The 20,677-nt window shown below is 35.6% G+C and overlaps 1 protein-coding gene across 2 annotated transcripts in view; it reads left to right on the top strand.

Moving 5' to 3' along the window:
• Positions 1-20,677, top strand: part of COL21A1 (collagen type XXI alpha 1 chain) — a 175,273-nt gene that overhangs the window by 117,281 nt on the left and 37,315 nt on the right. For both annotated transcript variants that reach the window (XM_059701347.1, XM_059701346.1), the window contains 5 exons: positions 6,559-6,612; positions 7,096-7,147; positions 7,974-8,029; positions 8,145-8,198; positions 15,514-15,567. In XM_059701347.1, coding sequence (XP_059557330.1) covers positions 6,559-6,612; positions 7,096-7,147; positions 7,974-8,029; positions 8,145-8,198; positions 15,514-15,567 — 270 coding nt within the window. The remainder of the gene's footprint in view (positions 1-6,558; positions 6,613-7,095; positions 7,148-7,973; positions 8,030-8,144; positions 8,199-15,513; positions 15,568-20,677) is intronic.

Here is a 20,677-nt window from a genome sequence, read left to right on the forward strand (position 1 = left end):
TATTATAAGTTTCTTGGAGGACTCGAGTGTTTACCATATTTTAGAAAATGAAAATATTTTGTATATTCAGCAAATTACCATTAGTCACAAGCAAGGCATCAGCTTGGATAGAGTAGATTATGCTGCAATAACAAATGAATTCCAAATGCCTATGGCTTAAAACAAACAATAAAAAAAGGTTATTATTCATCAAACTACATATTAATTAGCAGCATTGAGGGTTCCCCCATTGTCCTCAAATGGAGGCTCAGGGTAATAGAAGTTTCACCATTTGGATTATAAGTATAGTAGCAGGTACATGGAGAATCGAACAGTGGCTCTTAAACCTCTCCCTTTCATCTTTGATTAACCATAGCAAAAAATTTTATAAATAACACCAATTTCAAGAGTCTGGAAAGTGTGATTCCTTTCTGTACTTGGGAGTAGAGAGAATCTGGATATTGATGAAAGGTGGTCATATCTACTAAGAAAAAATAGGAGTGAATCATTAACAAGGTTGGGATTATAAAGCACAGAACACATACAGTGTAACTGTATTTTAAGATAGTCAGTGTTAAGTGCCAAAGAAGGGAGTGGAATAAAATTTTCCAGTTTAGAGGAAAGTTGGAATTTCAAAAAGACTTAAAGAAAGAAACTGCATACAGAAAGTTAATCACAGCTGCACACCATAGGGACTGTTTTTATCCAATTTAAGAAATCTCTAACATAAGGACTCTGTGGTTCTTTATTAAATATCCTGTGTGTGTGTGTGTGTGTGTGTGTGTGTTTTCAGCAAGACAGTAATAAACATCTTTATGTATATTTCTCAGTAAGTGTTTCTGATTATATTCATAGGGAAATTTCCCAGACATGGATTGATTATAGGATCATAAGGTTAAATTCATAATTACACTTTGCCACAATTGCCTATTTACTATCCAGAAAGTTTGTATTCCTCTAACAAGTATGTGAAAATATCTTTTGTCACACTCTTATCAGCACTGAGTTTCCTTAAAGTTTCTAATTTCACCACTACCAACTAAAAATGGCACTGATTTAATTTCCATTTATTTATTAGTGAGTAAAATACTATGTCATGTGACTTTTGAACATTTTGTTATTTCTCTGTAACTCACTTTTTATTCATATCCCTTTTTTCCCCCTACTGGCTGGTCATCTTTTTAGAAATAGATTTTATATGCATTTCACAAATTGTGTGAAAATATTTTTGCTGGTTTATATTATGTGTTTTGACTTGTTTGTAAAAATTTTAGCCCAACAGAAAATTTAAATGTTTTATATGTATAGTTATTTTTCTTTTTATTTCTCTTGTTTGTTTCTGTATAGGAAGATTTTACATAATTTTGAACATAATTAATTACCCATGATTTTAATTTAGAATCTTATTATTTTATATTTTAACCTTTAACTTTTTTATATTTGCAGCAAAGCTAATGAGCATTCATATTTTCCCCCTCTCTTTTCCTAAATGGTTAGCCAGCTGTCTCAACAATATATATGAAATATCACTTTTTAATTCCATCTTTTGAAAAACCATTATCATTGAATTTCCATTTTAATTGGGGTCTGGTGTTTGGGGCTTTCCGTTGTGTTTCACTCATCTTCTGTACTGCCAAGTTGTTTTTAATTATTGTCACTTCATAATGCAATTTAATATTGGCAGTCCTTCCTCATACAATTAAAATTTTCCTGGCTATTCTTGCAGGCTTATTTTTCCAGATAAAGCTCAGTATCTTTTCTCCAATTTTTTAAGAAATTCTTATTCATGCTTTAATTAGGATTCCTTTGAATTTATGAATAAACTTTATAAGCATTGATGTAATCTCAATACTGAGTTTTCCTGTTCAAAATTATGATTTATCTTTTTATTTAATCTTGAATCTCAATGGAATAATATTGAAGTTTTTTTTGTACTGGTCCTCAACATTACCTAAGTTTTATATCTAGGAATTTTTATCTCTTTTTTTTCCTGCTAAAAATTGGATTTTTACTTAAATATATTTTCATATTGATTATTGTTATATATAAAATACTGCTTTTAATTTTTGAAAAACAATTAACTAATGTTTATTTATACTTTTATAGGATATTAGACATAATAAATGTATAATCATCAATAAAGATAATTTTTTTCTTGTAGTTTTTACCTTTCTTCTTCCTATATTTTGTCAAAATTTGTGGGCTAGTGAAAACTGGCTATAAAAACATTAAAAATAGTGGTTAGACTATGCAACTTTACTTTTTAACTTTCAAACAGTCAGTCACTTTTAGTCCATGTTTGTGGCTCTTTAGGTAGTATAACTCTATCAACGGCATACATGCATTTGTAATTGTGTAACTTTGATTTTTGATTCCAGCCATTACCAGCATCTACAGTCCTGTCTTGCCCTATCCAGTTTGGCTCAGTGGATAGAGCATCAGCTTGAGGACTGAAGAGTCCTGGGTTCAATTCTGATTAAGGGCATATGCCTCAGTTGCAGGCTCAATTCTCACCCTGTTGGGGTGCATGCAGGAGGCAACCAATTGATGTGTCTCTCTCACATCAATGTTTCTCTCTCTCTGTCTCTCCCCCTTCCTTCTACTCTCTCTAAAAATCAATGGAAAAATATCCTTAGGTAACGATTAAAAAACAAAAACAAACAAAAAGAACCAACACAAACATACAATCCCATATTAGTTATGGTCCTCTCTGCATTAATTATTAATAATTAATAATAGGTGACTTGAATTTATCAGACATTCCCTACATCCTTAGCTTCTTTTTTAAAAATATATATATTTATTTCAGAGAGGCAGAGAGAGGGGAGAGAGAGATAGAAACATCAATGATGAGAGAGAATCATTGACTGGCTGCCTCCTGCACACCCCAAACTGGGGATTGAGCCTCCAACATGGGCATATGAATGAAATCGAACCTAGGACCCTTCTATCCGCAGGCCAACACTCCATCCACTGAGCTAAACCAGCTAGAGCTATCCTTAGCTTCTTTTTTTTTCTTTTTCTAGCCATTATGTCCAGCTTGAAAGGACTTATTGGTGGATCCACCTTAATTGATTTAGAAAATTTAAGAATGTTACTTATACTCATACCCTTGATTTGATCCTTCACAGAGGCTGAGTTTTAATTGAACTTCTTTATCTGTTGGAAATGAAGAAAAAGTTGCATCATCTAATCCCAGTACTTTTGGATGTGGTCTATTTTACTTACTACTTGGAAACTGGCCAGTTCTTTTCACCTCTTATAATACCTTGTTAAATTAAGGCAATACCAGTCAATTCATGATACTAACATTGTTTTCTCAGTTCTTTACTCTATCTATAAGTTCATTTGATGAATCATTTGCCTTTGCAAGTTATTATAAGAAAATTTTAAATAAAATATTCACCATAGCATTACATGAATAAATATTTTTCCAGCCTCCAATAACTTTTTCACTGCTCACTACATAACCCCTTAAACTGTGCCATATATATTTTTTTATATTGATGTTTTGGCAGCCTCCCCTTTCTACTATACCAATTTTTTTTAGTTAATTTAGGCTACGCTATACTGCAGTAACAGATGACCCAATGGCTCAGTGGCCAACACAAGAACATTTATTTGTCTTTCACATTACATGCCCATTGTGGATAAACTTTACCACATTTACTACTAATTACCTTTAAACCTTGACCAGAACTTGGCTGAGTATAATGTGTTTGGATCACACTTTCTTGTGTTTTATATTTTGTAGATACTATCTCAATGTTCCCAACCATTTTGTTCAGTAAGTTTCTCTGCTCCCCTTTTTCTCCCCAGCCACCTTAACTGCTGGATGTTAATATGGATAACATGCCTTTTTATTTTACTTAAAAATCTTGCTCATGTACATGAAGGTACATATTTTATGTACATAGTTTATATTTTTTTGTCCCAATGTTGATGAATATGCTCCTGGACTCCTCACTGTATCTGAGCCTTGTTTGTCATTGCAGGAAATTAAAGTTTGAACGTATGTCTCTTATAACTCCTAGGCAGAGAATGGAAGTCTTAGCTGGGACTTCGCTTAGTCTTAATAGAAAGTCCTGGTTTGCCCCTTTCTTCTGTAGTGTTATCAAGTATTTAATGCCCAGCTAAATTCCATTTTGTCAACTGGATCTTAATCTAGCCTAGTTATCTCATTTCAGCCTTCTGAAGAGTTACCTTCAGTTGTTCTCTTCAATTTCTTTTCTCTCTCTAGTAACTTAAAAAAAATCTTTATTGTTGAAAGTGTTACTAGTCTGCTTTTTCTTTAAGAACTTTTACCATTCCCTCCTGCTTCAAACAAAATGAAAAAAATATATTCAAAAGATAGTTTTGGTTCTTGTATTAGGAGCCTACATGATAGAGAAAGAAAATCATCCAGTTTTATTATTTCTCTTGGTGGCTCCTTAAATTCTTTTGTCCTTTTCTTTTATCCTCTGCTTGGCTAAGTTGTTGAGTTTTGGGGATACAAGGTTGTGGATGAAAAAGGGAATCCTATATAATAAAGCCCTAATATGCAAATCGACCGACATGCTGAATGACTGGCAGAACAACTAGTAACTATGATGCACACTGACCACCAAGGGTCAGATGCTCAACACAGAAGCTGCCCCCTGATGATCAGTGCACTCCCACAGCAGGATTGCTGCTAAGCCAGAAGCTGGGCTCACAGCTGGCGAGAGCAGCGGTGGTGGCAGGAGCCTCTCCCGCCTGCACTGCTGGCGGGCTGTAAAGAGCAAGGGGTCCCGGATTGCAAGAGGGATGTCCGACTGCTGGCTTAGGCCTGATCCCCTTAATCCAGCAGATGGGCATTCCCCAAGGAGTGCTGGACTGCAAGAGGGCACAAGGCGGGCTGAGGAACCCTCCCTCTCAAGTTCAGGAATTTCATGTACCGAGCCTCTAGTCTGGTAATAAGTCTGACCAAAATAATCTCTCAGGGTGATCGGATCACAAATGCCTAACTGTGTAGGTCATGGTGGAAATCAAACCCCAACGCTGTTAAAAGGTTTATCTTTGCCTTAAGCAAGTCCTGTCCATTGTTCTTGTGCATCTGGTTAACACACCTTTGAAATGCCAGAGTAGTCTCTTTTTTAGACCCCTGGGTGTCATGACCACCCTTACTGGAACACATGGTATTGTTAACTAACTTGTTCCTTGCTTTCTCCCAACTTTATACAATCTTCCTTATTTTACCTCCTAATTCCAAATGTACAAAAGAAACTGCAAAACTATCATTTTCTGGAGCATTTGAGATCTTGATTCCTGGTGTGTTGTCAGCTTGGGTTAAATAAACTCATAAAAATATTTCTTATGGGCTTTTAGTGGGTCTTCTCTCTCTCTGACACACAAACACATACACGCACACAGACATACTCCAGATTGTTTTTAATCTCTGGTGAAAAATTAGTCAAGGGTAAACTCTCTCTTTCTCTCCCTTTTTCTCTCTAAAATAAATAAATAAATAGATAGGTAGATAAATAAATAAATAAATAATAAAACACCTAGCTTTCTAAAAAAATAAAATGTAGATTTTTAAAAAATTCCTGTTTATACTGAAGAAAAAAAAATAGATCCCTCCCCACACTTCAAAATGCAGTGGCATAAATGAGAAAGATGTTTTTTATGTAATTCATTGTCTAAGAATTCATTCAGGGGCTCATGTTTTCTCCTCTTTTTGTTCTAATCTTTCTTAGCATATTTTCTTCTACATAGTCAAGGCTATAGCACTAGTCTCTATCATATATGCATTCTAATCTGATGGGAAGAATGAAAGAAAAGTTATAGCAATAATTTCCTTTTAATCAATGATGTAGAAGTTGCATATCATAGTGCTATATACATTCTATTAGCAAGAATTTAGTCACATGGCTGTTGCTAACTGTAAAGGAGATTGGGAAATATAGTCTTTAGTTGGGCAGCTATGTGCCCAGATACAAATATATTTTATCGAGGCCCATTGCACGAATTAGTGCATGGGGGGGGGGGGGGGTTCTGGCTGGCCCTCCCTGATCGAGGTGTGGGGCCGAACAGGGGTGGGGCTGGCCAAGGGGAAGCGCCATGGGCAGTTGGCCGGTTGGCCCTGACCCCTGGTCGAACTCCCAGTTGAACTCCGGGTCAAATTCCTGGTTGAGAGGACAATTTGCATATTAGCATTTTATTATATAGGATGGTAAAAGGTGAATAGATTTGTTATTTCAGAAACATCCAAACCTGTAGCAAATTTTTATAAGTTTATTTGAGCCAAAATGACAACATATGCCAGAGAACAAGATCTCAAATCCTCCCTACTATAACAGTTTTACAGCTTCTTTTTTGCATTTGAAATTAAGAAGGGAACATAAGGAAAATTGCATGCAGGTGGGAGAAATGAAGGTGGGGCTTGGATTACAGGATAAATGCAGATTAATCTTTCAAAGATAGAGGGCTTTAGTGTAGATATGCATTTAACTGTTCACAGTTTTATTTTCAATGGATTTTGAAAAGAATAATGTTGAAATATATATGCTGTTATTTTTAGGCTGAAATGTGTTTTATTAATTTCAGTTTTATTTTCAGGGTGACCGTGGACTTCCTGGTTTTCCTGGGCTCCACGGAATGCCAGGATCAAAGGTGGAAGAAATCTGGTCTTTTTAATTCAGCAATGCCATATATTGTTTCAGATTTCAAGCTTTATATCACAAATGTGTTATAAATAAATGCTCATATATAAAGCACTTATTTATCATGTTTAAGTAAATGATTAAGTTAAGATTAATGTAGTTCACAAGGCTTTTCCAACATTCTTTAAAATTTCCAGTCATAAATATTGAAGTGTTTAAAATTTATGAGCTTTACTATATAGAAATTCTCTTAACTATAAGTCCTATACTGTAGGCCCTGTTATAGTATGGACTGTCCTTATTTTTCCTTGTTTTTCTTTATAAAGCCTGGCGACTACAACTTTTGTAAGCATAGTTTAAAATATTTCATTTCTATTTTATTTTGATGTTGGCATATTAAATTCTTTTTTTATGATTGGTATTGCTTTTATTTAATCTCTGAGGAAAATATTCATATATCTCTAAAATACAATATTTGTATTTTGTCTTCTAGGGTGAAATGGGCCCCAAAGGAGATAAAGGATCACCTGGATTTTATGGCAAAAAGGGAAGTATTGATCACAAAACAAAGTATCCATTTTGAACTTTCAATGTAACGGAAATAGAAAACTTGAATTTGGTCCCAGCCCACCATTATAGCAATTAGTTTTATTCATATTTCTCAGGAGACTTATTAAAAACAATGAGAAAATGAAATAATAACTGGTGATTATTTTGCATGATATTCTATAAGTATACATTGTCTTATTGATCATTTTGAACTTTTAAAATAATTATAGGGAGAGATTCCTTGGGAGTGGGTAGCTGCATCTCCATTGACAATTGAGTTATGGGCCTTCCTATTTCTCCACATTGAAGGAAGGTTATATTCTCTGTATATTTAAAAATACTCATTGCTGCCCTTCTGGTGTGGCTCAGTGGTTGAACATTGACCTATAAACCAGGAAATCATGGTCAGGGCACATGCCCGGGTTGTAGGCTCATTCCCCAGTGGGGGTCATGCAGAAGGCAGCCAATCAATGATTCTCTCTCATCTATCTCTCTCTCCCTCTCTCTTCCTCTCTGAAATCAATGAAAATATATTTAAAAATAAAAATAAAATACTCATTGCCTTTCTAATTTTTCCAAGATGTGGCTTTTGTGTTTTGATGCTTGTAATAATTCTGCATTCATCAATATTTTCAATGTCTGTTTTGTCCACTGGCCTGATAAAATAATTCTCCGCCAATAAGCTGCAAAGCCAACGCAAATGGTAGTTCCATGAATTCTGTCAACCCATAATGAGGTTAACTTACTTTCCTACTTAAGTTTGAGTTGGAAGTTTAAGAGAGTATTGTAAGGATTGTTTTTTAAGTGTTCTTTTTTTAATGCAGGGTGCAAAAGGTGAAAAGGGAAATGCTGGTTTTCCTGGCCTTCCTGGACGTGCTGTGAGTTCGATAGGAAAAGTTCTTGCATATTTTGCTTTGAATAAAAATTATCTGATAGTATATTTCTTTAAAAATTGTTGCAAAATATATTAAAAGAAATGTATTTATTTTTCAGGGAGAACCAGGACGACATGGAAAGGATGGATTAATGGGTAGTCCTGGTTACAAGGTATTTACACAAAGAATAAAACAACTTATGTAATTTATGAATGTATATTAGAAAACTGTACCAATAATAGACTTCTCCTATGACACTGATGTAAAATTAATGAGCTAAAAGTTATTTCACTGTAATTTAAAAATGATACTACATTTACTTTTGACTCTATAGTAAATTCTTATTGTTAGAAATAAAACTTCAGGATATTAAAAGGTTGATATCTTTGAAAAGCCATTCTGATGGGTTTGTTTGGTTGGTTAGAGGCTTAAGTTCTTAGCTCTGTCTCCTAATAGTTTCAGGTTTCAGAACAATTGAATGTTTTTTAGTATATTTTCAGTTATGCAATCACCACTAGAGTCTAATTTTGAAACATTTTCATCACCTCAAAAAGAAACCCTATACCCATTAGCAGTCACTCCCTATTTTTACCCAAGCTATTATTCCTCCATTTCCAGGCTTATGCATCCTCTAACCTACTTTCTGTCTCTCTGGATTTGCCTACTCTGAAGTCCTTCAGCCCATTGGATAAGTCCCATCCACATTATGAAGGGTAATCTGTTTTACTCAAAGTTTACTGATTTAAACATTAATCATATCTTTAAAAACTCCAATAGAGCACTATCTAGACTGGTATTTGACCAAATATCTGGGCACTATTGCCTAGTCACATAATATTAATACATAAACTTATTTTGTTGACACATAAAATTACCTATCACAGATGACATGACTCTTTAGTCTTTCAATCTAAAAGTGACCCCTTTTTATTATTGTATCAATATTAAAAATATTGTCTGAATGTTTCTTTATGATTGCATTCAGGGTAAACATTTTGGCAATACAATATAGGTGATAATTTATGCTTTCTATTACATTCCAGTAGGAGGCACATAATATCTGTCCTATTATTGGTAATACCAAATTTGATCACATGGTTAAGAAAGGGAAAATAGCCGTGTATATGTTTGTGTTTATTTTATCCATGGAATATTTCTAATTTATCTAGGTCCTATTTAAATGTCTCTAAAATTTTTAATAGTTTCCTTTATAAAGGTATAGCACGTATTTTGTTAGTTTTCCCAAGTGTATAATATTATTGACGCTATTGTAAATAGTGTCACTTTATAACTTTTATGTATAAATGCAATTTATGTACAAAAAAAAATTTATTCATTTTGTGTAACTACCACCAAATTCAAGTTTTAGAATTTTTGTAACCCCAAAGAATTCTCTTATTCTCCTTGGCAGTTAATTACTAATCCTACCCCTTGGCACTAAGCAACTACTTCTCTGCTTTCTGTTACTACTTATACCACTCTTATAATTTCAATGAATGTAATCATGCAGTATTTAGTCATTTGGATGTATGACATTTTATTATTTTCATTCATCAGTTGATGAACATTTGACTTGCTTCCTATATTTGATAGTTAAGAATAATGTTGATATGAATATTCTTATAGACATCTGAGTTGGAAATGTTTTAATTTGGGGGTGGGATGTTGATATCTAGAATAACTGGGTTGTATGATGAGTGCATATGACCTGTCTGGGGAAGGGCGGTGTCCTATTGGTATGATGGTATCCTATTTAGTGCCATCTTCTGTTTCATGAAGGTGTGGTCTTTTTATGTTATTTGTTGCATAGATATTTATAACTGTTACATCTTCATTTTTAATTGTGTCTTTAGCACTTTAAAATTTCATTTTCTGTCTCCTTTATTAATTTTTAGCTTGAATTTGACATTGAATTATAACAGGATTGCATTTCTCCTTTCTGATCATCTTTATTTGCTTACTAGACCTTTGCCTGTCCTTCTATCGTGTTAGCATTAGCTCTTGGAATCTCTTTATTTTAGTTGTTTCTCATGTCCAACATAAAGTTGATCTCTGCTTTTTCAAAGCAATCTGAAATATTTTTCTTTTAGGAGATTAATTGAATCTATTTTTATTCCTAGGCTAATAGATTTGGTCTTTGTCATACTACTGATGTTAGAATTTTGTTATACTTACTACATTCATTATCTTATATTTATTATGCTTCTTTCTCCATCTGGTGTGTTGTTTTCTTTGGGATTTAGGAAGATTTATATGTATTTTTTTTCTAGTTGTCTTTTTCCCCCCGCTAAGTTTTATTGAGATATTTGACATACGAAACTATGTAAGTTTAAGGTATACAGCATAATGATTTGACTTACATATATTAAGGCTAGTTAACATCCATCATATAGATACAAAAAAGATAAAGAAAAAAACATTTTTCTTGTGATGAGAACTTTTAGGATTTATTATTTTAACAGCTTTCAAATATACCATATGGCAGTATGGTCTTTATACTAATGCCTTTTGTAGTCTATAAACACTTCAGAATTCCCTTAGTCCCCCTTTACCTTACTTAGGCATCTAATATTTGTTTTGTTTTGTTAATTTTAAATGATAACCATGTTATCTATGTTACAATTAATGAACTTACTCTACTCTCCCCTTTCCATTCTCCTTATTTGTTTAATTATATCACTTCTACTTTTTCAGATCATATAATATTTAGACACTATTTTTCTAGTCTTTGCTCACCTTTCTTTCAGATCAGCCGTTAAATATATTTAGGATTCATCACCAGCCCCTTGACCAATATTTCATAGTCATAATTTAAGTCTAATGAAAATTCTCTTCTATGACTGTATTCCTTATATAGGGCTTGCAAATACAGTATTCTCTAAATTCTTATATTGTAACATATTCTTCTATATTCTTCTATATACTTGGCTGTCTTCTGTCTCTTTCACTTTCTCATCCTTTTTATCTTTTTAAAATTTTTATTTTTATGGGCTATGTTTAGTTTCCCCTTAATGCCCTTTTTAAAAAAATTCTTACCTGATGATATGTTTTTATTGATTTTAGAGAGGGAGGAAGTAGGGGGAAAGAGAGAGAAACATCAATCAGTTGCCTCCTGTACATGCTCTGATCTGGGAGCAACCTTCAACCTAGGTATGTGCCCTGACCTGGAGTCAAACCCACAACCTTTTTGGTGTATGGGACGATGCTCCAACCAACTGAACCACCCAGCTGGGACTCTCCTCAGTGCCTTTTTAAATTTAAAATTAAATCTATTTCCCTTTGGTTTCTAATAATCATATATCCAAGATGATTTTGTCTTTTCAACTCACTTTTTGAATTAATTTAATTCTTATTTTATATATTTATTTTTTAACATCTGAAAATGCTTGTATATTGTTAATCTAGGCTGCAGCACTTTTTTATAATTTTCTTCTGCTTTGTGTTTATTTTTGTGTGAGGGAAACTTACTGGAAAGTTTTGATTTTCATTTTATATTTTCTGTTTCAGTAGTTTTGTTTGGATATTGTCTGCCAATTCTTTGCAGTTTGAAATGTCATGTATATTTAGACTTGCAATAGTAGGCAGGATGTAAAAGTTTGAGTGGCTTGCTAGTCTTCTTAGAGTGTATCCTTTTTTATGTATAGTGAAGTTAGAAACTACTTTAAACAATGGAATTGTTTACTGGAAAGTGTTTGCTACATTTTCTGTTGAGGGGGTGGAGAGGTGAGAAGTATAATCTGTTCATTTAAGAGTCTTGTGGCTCATCCAAGAGTAGAAGGCCAGCAAGTAGTTAGATCTAGGTTAGAGCTCCATCTCATTCGGAATGGGAAATGAATGGGATATTGAATAGAGTTGGAAGATTATCTTAGATTGGATGAGGGACAACGATTTCACTGTAAAAAATGCAAATGCAGCCCTAGCTGGTTTGGCTCACTGGATAGAGCATCGGCCTGGGGACTGGGGGGTCCCAGGTTCGATTCTGGTCAGGGGCGTGTACCTTGGTTGCAGGCACATCCCCAGTGGGGGGGAGGGGGGTGCAGGAGGTAGAATGCTTCTCTCTCATCGATGTTTCTAACTATCTATCCCTCTCCCTTCCTCTCTGTAAAAAATCAATAAAATATATTTTTTAAAAATGCAAATGCAGGTAAGTGTATTGGTTTGGTGGCAAGATGTTTGACTTGTTTTCTTTAAAAAAAAAAAAAAGTGGAAGTTGTCACCTGTTGAGAGATGGGACAGAAAGGCAATTCTTGTTGATTGGATAACTTTTATATATTTGTGTGGAAAGTATGGCAGAGAGGAGATCAGGGAAATAAATGTAGAAGCTGCATTGAAGTCTGGTTGTAGTTGGAAGTTACAATCTGTGTGACTATTGTACTATTTCTTCCCTCCCATGTCTATACTTGGAAGCCCAATCGTGGGTCTGAAGAGGCTTTCGGTTTGATTTCGGTCAGGCCTGGGGTTTGCATAAGCAAGTGAAGTATATGAACAGTGAGGTAAAGGGGTAAGAACTTAATTAGGGAGCAGTTGAAATACTGAAACATGGCATTTAAACTGGATTTGAAAAGAAGCAAACACAGAAAAGGACAAATTATAATAAAGGACATAATTTATTGGATACTTACTACATGCCTGGCTCTTTCCCCAGCACTTTATACACATTTTCTCATTAATATCGTAAATCATTATGAATTGTAAGTGAAAAAATTTTACCCTTTTACAGTTGAGGAATCTAAAGAATGGAGAGATGAGGTAATTTATACATCATTATATAGCCATAATTTAATAACTAATGAAAATTTCTTTCACCAAATTGTTGAAAAACATAGCCAAATAATATTTTCCAAATATAGGAAATGATTAAATTATTGATTTTACTGTTTTTTATGCATTTAGCTAGATTAAAATATTGACCTTATTTTAAAAATACTTACATTGCCTAAATTATATTGCCAAGCCACAGGAGTACAAATATAAAACATTTTAATCCTAAAACAAATCATCAAAGTAATGGACTGTGAAAACCCCAACCTTTTTGGTGGCAGTGGAGTAGCTTTTATGGACCTTCCCTTCTGTGCTTAGATCTATGCAAGGCACTTTCACAAAAATTTTTATTTTTTAAAATATGTTTTTATTGATTTTTAGAGAGAGGGGGAAAGAGAGAGAGAAACATCTATGAGAGAGCTACCTTCTGCATGCCCCGCAGTGGGGATCAAGCCTGCAACCAGGCATGTGCTCTGACTGGGAATCGAGCCAGTGATATCTTGGTGCCCAGGACAATGCCCAACCAATTGGGGAACACTGGCACTAATTTTTTAAGTAAAGAAAAGACCTATGAAATTGAGAATGTTAATGTCATTTAGAAATTAAGATCAGATTAAGAGAGCTTAAATAATTGACTGGAAAGTGCAATCAGTTACATGGCAGAACTAAAATTCCAGGGCTAGTTTGTGTGATCCTGTCCATGCATTTTGCTGCTGAGCTTCATGTCTGTTTATTTGGTCAGCCAGGAGATGCTTCCCTGCCTTATAGCTTCAGAATAACCTCTGGCACGCTAGAGATTTGTTTACATATGAAGAATAAACCATGTAGTAAGACCAAAGTCAAAATAAAGTGTTTAATAGCAAAGCAAGGATATTCCTCAAAATTAAATTGTATCATAATGGTTACACATCTTTCACCTGATTTTGAGGCTTGCCATGCTCACAAACTAAATTACTCTCCATCCTTTTATTTTTGTGTGGGTAAGGACCAAAGACCGTGGCATTGAAAGGCAATACCCATGCAATGCATGTTTCATATGTCTGCTTTTGGTTAAAGTGCCTTCTTAAAAATAGCTGGTTTGTTGTGGAATAAATCATCTTTGACATTAGCTGTAGAAATTGGGTTGAGGAATAATGTTTAATGTGACACTTTCTCAATTATTTATTTATTTTTATCAAGAAAGAAGTTAATAAGATAGCGAAATGATAAATTAGAGGTAAAGGCATGTTCTATGCCATTTTCCACCAGCCACACAAAGGGGTGTGCATGTATCCAGTTCTCCAGGTCACGAAAGTAATGAAGTGATCGGGCTCACTTCTGGTTACAATACTGAGTTTCACAGGTTAGTTGTGTACTGCATTTGATTATGTTAAGGAAAATGGCCAGTCAGAAATCATCATTTCATCTCCCAATGAAACATCATTAGAAGAAGGAAGATAACACTCCTAGGTAAAGATTATTGACTCTCATGTTATCATAACTAACCTTCATACTCTTCCAACTACAAATGCTATAGCCCTCTCCACAAAAGTTTTTTTCCCCATTTTATTTATCTGTTTGAAATTGAGCATTTAAGAATAAATAGGCCGAAACCGGTTTGGCTCAGTGGATAGAGCGTCGGCCTGTGGACTGAAAGGTCCCAGGTTCGATTCCGGTCAAGGGCATGTACCTGGGTTGCGGGCACATCCCCAGTGGGAGATGTGCAGGAGGCAGCTGATCGATGTTTCTCTCTCATCGATGTTTCTAGCTCTCTGTCTCTCTCCCTTCCTCTCTGTAAAAAATCAATAAAATATATTTTAAAAAAAAGAATAAATAGGCCATTCCCTCTTCCTTGAGATTGCCTCAGAGTTTGTAAAGAAGGGGACATACAGTCTCATATACAGCCTTACATTCTGTTCAGCACTATTCTAAATATTGTGGGTGATTAAGGAAATCTCATGTGTTTTCTACCTTTAAAGAATGTTAAGTCAGGAAAATAACACCTACATAAACAAGACCTGGCCATTGTAACAACCTGTTCAACAACCTGGCCATTGTAAATTCAGTGCCAAGTGTAAAGCTGTGTAATGTCATTGCAGATCACAGACGAGTGACTTGTAAGAGCAGAAAGTGTGTGTAAGTCTCTATCTTGAGATCTAGGCTAGAGCAGTGGTTCTCAAAGTGTGATCCCAAGACCCGCAGTAACAACACCTTCTGGAAACCTATTAGAAATGGAAGTTATTGGGATCCACTCTAGACCTATAGAATCAGAAACTCTGGGATCTGCAGACTAACAAGCCCTCCAGGTGGTTCTGATGAAGCTAAAGTTTGAGAATCGCTGCTGTAGGTTATAAAGAATGCAACTCTTGAGAGGCAAGATCAAAATAGATCCTATAGGATGATCAATTTTAAAGTGAAAATAAAAATAAATATTAAAAGGATTGATGTAAACTTTGGTCAAATTTACTTGGAAGGTAAGAATACTACCCTAGTCTCATGAGTACATAGTACATAGTTATTTTATAACTTAACCACCCACTGTCATATATAGATTTACTATTTATATAGTCACTTTATGAATCGCAGAATGAGTTATTTGATTCCAGGAAAAGTTAATATCAATCATCTAGGAGTAATTTTTATTTTTCTGTTTGTGTCTAATACGCTTTACTATGTAATATAATACATACAGTTATTTTGTAAGCATGATGAAAATTGAATTATTTATTTCCTCTTACTGCTAACAGGGAGAAGCGGGCCCTCCAGGTGCTCCGGGGCAGGATGGACCACGGGGAGAGCCTGTGAGTACCTTCTCAACTCAGTTCTAAGGGATGAAGCTCTTTCTCTGCCATGAAGTCTATCGACTATTTTAATTCTCTTCCCAGGTGCCCTATCCTTCTTTAGTGACTTCCAGATTTGGAAGTTGTCAAAGCTCTTTGTGGAACACTTTTAAGCAGGGAAATATTTAATCCTCTTTCACACACGAGGGAGAATTTTGCCAGCAGGAAATTTCTGTGCAGTATGAATCACAAGCAGTCATGCCCACACCGAGTGTGTTTAGCACAACAGCATGATCTGTTGGTGAGCCGTTAGCCATTGAGACTTTGCCACTTGCTCATTGTCTTGTAGTATGCTCTTTGGGATTGTATGTTCAATAAGAATCAAGGTTAAGAAACATAGGATTGAAAAAGTATTGAGCCTGAATCCTAGATACATGTATGTGTAGCAAGTGTGCCATATGACTCAACTTCAGATGAGTTTTGGAAATACAGTTCTTTTCCACTTTTTGTTCCTACAGCTCCAGGCCAACTTGGCCAACATTTAAATACCAGCTGATTTCCTTTTTATTTGTCAAAATTACCGATCTTTAGGGAATTTGCACTTAGTTTTGGGAGGAGTTGATTCAAGAAATGAAATAATAGGCTATCGATTGGAGTTTATCACAGTGTTCAGTCAAGGGTTCAGAATCTAATATTGGACATCAGAGGGAAAGAAGGATCACGGAAGCGTCTTCAATGGGGCGAGGGATTGAACTACCCTTAGAATCGTTCACTCCAATAGTCCTTGAATTCTCATATTGTGTATTTTGATGCACTGGAGCAAGTTTCTCTACATAGCGGGAGCTTATAATCTACTTTGGAGAATAGCGAAAAATGGGATGCAAATAATTACCAACCTGAGGCAGATTAAATTCCAAATATGGATTTCACATGGCATATGGAGGCCAGGTCTTGAAGATAGTCTCTGCCACCTTCAGCTTTGTGAGTTTGGATAAATCACTTCACATCACTGCAAACCTTTCTCCTCGTCAAAAAGTGTACTTTCTCATCTTGCCTGATTTATAGATTTCTTGTGAGGCTTACATAGGAAATGTGAAAACATTTGTGAAACCATTGCACAAATGCATGGGTTTATTCAAGATGCTGCAGATTATAGGAAGGGAATCTTGATTCATGAAGTGATTGAAACATTTTTACCAAGGATTTAGGGCTAGATTTAGTCACAAAAGGGTGACTGAGAAAGAAAGGAAGATAAGAGGAAGAACTAATCTGAGTGAAGACAACAGGTAGGTTGGTTAAGGGTGTCCCATGAAATAATGAAATGATCTTAAAGAGGTCCTGTGAAGGGTCCTTGTTGGTTGGTGGGAAGTAAAATTAGGAAAGTGATTAGGCTCATAGTATGGAGATCCTGGAAAGCAAACTTTATTCACTTGCCTTGAAAATTGTGTAAGAAAACAAGAATAACATGATAAAAAGTAGTGCTTTAGAGGCAGTTATGAGGTACTGGTATATGCAGAATGAACAAAAGTAATCAGGATAGTAATTACCTGGTTATTTTGACAGACTAGTCATAGGCAAATAAGGCCTCAACTAGGCTTTTTTTTTAATCTTTAATTTCTTTATTGGTTAAGGTATTACAAATGTGTCCTCATCCCCCCATTAACCCCCAACCTCCCTCCTCTGAAGAGATCAACCAAAGGACTTATATGCATACATATAAGCCAAACCAACAGACACAGACAACTGGGGGATGAGAGCATGAGTCAACTAGGCTTTTAGTGAAATGGAGAGGATTCAGTAGGGATAGTGTGAGTTCAGTATGTCTGACCCATCATTATTATTAAAGTATAACTCTAAGACTGGTAATTGGATATGAGGCTAGCTATATTTATATTTTTGTTTTCAGAAAAATATAAGGGGTGTGTGTGTGTGTGTGTGTGTGTGTGTGTGCTCATGCTTGTGTGAGTGAAGATTAGAAGGGGGTTGGGGAAGGGAAGACAGGTGAGTGAGAAGGTGCAAGGGAAGAGAGAAGAGACAATGGACATCAGAGACAGGTTATCATTATCAATAGTGTTCTAAATGTTTATGTCAGTTATTTATAAGCATTAATGATTCGTTTTCCAAAGATGCAGCGTGATAGCGCAGGTCAGCAAGTCTAGGTAAACGAAAATGCCATGCGAACAGAATATATTTGCTTTGAAATTAGCACTGCTGTGTTCCTGTTAACAAACTGAGAAGAAAATGAGTCCAAAATGAGCTCTCGAGGGGATGTTTTCCTCTCCTGGCGCTGCTGTTCCTTACTGTCAGCCAGGAGCAGACACCACTTTGTGTTTTCTCCCGCCCTGCCTGGACCTGCTTTGTTCAAGACTTGCCCCACTTGGAGCTTCTGCACTAGCATACACTTTTTATCCCAGGCAGCATGAGCTTTCATATTTCAACACAACATTTAGTGCATTCCTGGAATGTGTAAGGCATTGGGTTTAGTGAGGAGAGAAAAACAGGACTGCCCCACGGAAACTCACAACCTCATAGTGGAGATAGACAGTAAAAGGATAACAAAACAAAACCTAAATTATAAAGTTATAAAAAAAATGACAAGCAAGGAGTTGGGGCAGGGAATGATGGCAGTGGGGTGGTGGGGGTTATTTAGATGTAATCTCTCCTCCTTACCCAACCAGATAGAAAACTGGGAGTGACTAAGTGAGAGTCTTCATTCCTTTCCCACCAGATCAGGAGAGGCAAGAAAGGATCCCTTATCCCTTTTCTCCCAATTCTCTCTCTTCCCTGGAAAATGGTGGGGCGGCAGTCAGGCCTCTTATGCAAGGAGACCTACTCTGTTAGGAAAACAATGAATAGATTGGCCTCTAAAATCTGCTCATATTACTTGGATACAATTCTTCTGGTCTTTATTCTCTTCCAGTTACGAACAATTAACATTACAAACTATTCTGTTATTTTGACAATGAATGAAAATACGGTTAGAAATATCATCCTGTGAAGATCGATCCTTACCCTTTGTGGAGAAGCTTTGAATATAAGGAAAAATGAAAGTTTATATATTTTGGTGACACCAAGAAATTAAGACTCTTCTGTTGCATGTGGGTGCTGGTCTTAAGTATTTATAATGAGAGATTTAACCCCACTAAAAAGGACATGTTCACTATATTATTTGTTCTGTAATGTGGCAGCCAAGAAAATTAATGGAGCTTAAGTTGAAAGGACAGGAGCTCTTAGAAAAAAAATGCTTTAAAGTTGATTAAACACAGCTTATAGCAGTGATGATTCATTCATGTAAGCAGATTGGTAAATATGAACTAACTCCTTGAATTCAACTTGAGGACAAAGGCTGTATTTTACTGGAAAATGATTATACCATTTTAAAGTACAATTACATTCATATGCCTATGCTTTCCATTTTAAAGGCTAGTATTGTCGGTCCTAATAGTAATTCAGTCCTAAAAGTAACTTGCTTTCTAAGTAGCAAATTATATCCACTTAACTTCTGCTGGATTTATTATAATTGGTTTCAACCATCAAAGGATTATAGCATTTCAGTCATTCATCCAGTAAACATTTGCTGAGTGTCTGCTTTGTGCCAGACATCACACTGGTGGAGGAGAATGGGAATATTAATGTGACGGCCCTGCCCTTAAGCAGTCAGATGAGCCACTAGATCACAATTTAGTATAAATGTTATGGAGGTGAGAACAGGGAGTCTTGCAAATTTGTAGAAGACATGTATAAGACTAAATGAATTTGAGGATGCTACTGAAAGAAATGCATTATTTTTCTAAATAACAGCATTATGGAGATATAGTTCATATACTATACAATTCATTTATTTAAAGAGTATAGGGATACATATATATTATTGATTTCATAGAGAAAGGGAGAGGGAGAGATTGAAACATCAATGATGAGAGAGAATTATTGATAGGCTGCCTTCTGCATGGACTCTATTGGGGATCGAGCTGCAACCCTAGCATGTGCCCTGACAGGGAATCAAACTGTGACCTCCTGGTTTATAGGTCTACACTCAACCACTGAGACACACTGCTGGGCTAGAGATTCATTCTTAAACAAGATGCTCTTTTGGCAGAATTCTCAAATATAAATGGGAGTTGACTGGTTCTTTGGGCTGGCAAGGCAGGTGTCTGTAGGATGTTCCAAAACATAGAAGTAAAAGATATCATGATACTTTGGGGAAAGCTGCTGAGGATACATGGAGGGGATGGGATAAAAATACAAGACCAGGTTGTAGGGATTAGGTAGACTACAAATCAAGACAGGCCTTATATGCATGTGCTATTTGGATTTAAATCTGAGAGTGGTGGGGGCCATGCAAAGGTTTTAGGTAGAGGAGTAAGTTGATCAGATTTAGGAAGTTTTAGAAAGATCACACTGACAATAGACTAGAGAAAGCATAGAAGGTGAGCCGAGATCGAGGACAGAGCCTAGGAGCTGAGCTCTTGTCACCTCCAGTGTCAACTAAGGCAAGAACATTCAGAGTTGGGATGGAGAGCTTGGGATTATTGAAATGAACTAAATGATACTAATAGGGTTCAAGGATCAATTGCATGTGGGTAAGATGAAATAGGATGACTCTCAGAATCTTATCACATAGATGGAGGCACAAGTAGACCAAGCAACAAACTGGAAATAGAGCAAGCACAGTCAATTTTGGCTAGGGGAGGTGATCCTAGTATATTTTTAAATGAAAGAGATCTAGATAACAATGAGGGCATTTCAACAGGAGAACTAAGCTTTGGATGATTAAAATAGACATGTAAAAATGGGACTATCACCATTCCAGTAAGAAATAGTGAGTCAGATTCAAGGAAAATTTAAAAGAATTACTGTGAATACTCGGTGTAGTAGATTGAAAAATACTTTGCTTCCCCAGAAAGATATTGGACCCTATTATAATTTGAAATCTATAAATGTTGTCTTCTTTGAATAAAGGCTCTTCACAAATATGATTAAAGTTCTGTGAAGGGAAAATTATCCTGGATTACCTGGGTGGGCCTGATCTAATCAGTTGAATGACATTAAGAGCAAACTGAAGTTTTTCAGAGGAGGCAAAGAGAACGTAGTAGCTGAGATTGGGACGATGAGGCCACAAGTCAAGGAA

The sequence above is a fragment of the Myotis daubentonii genome, chromosome 6 (assembly GCF_963259705.1).
Source record: "Myotis daubentonii chromosome 6, mMyoDau2.1, whole genome shotgun sequence".
NCBI classification, from domain to species: Eukaryota; Metazoa; Chordata; class Mammalia; order Chiroptera; family Vespertilionidae; genus Myotis; species Myotis daubentonii.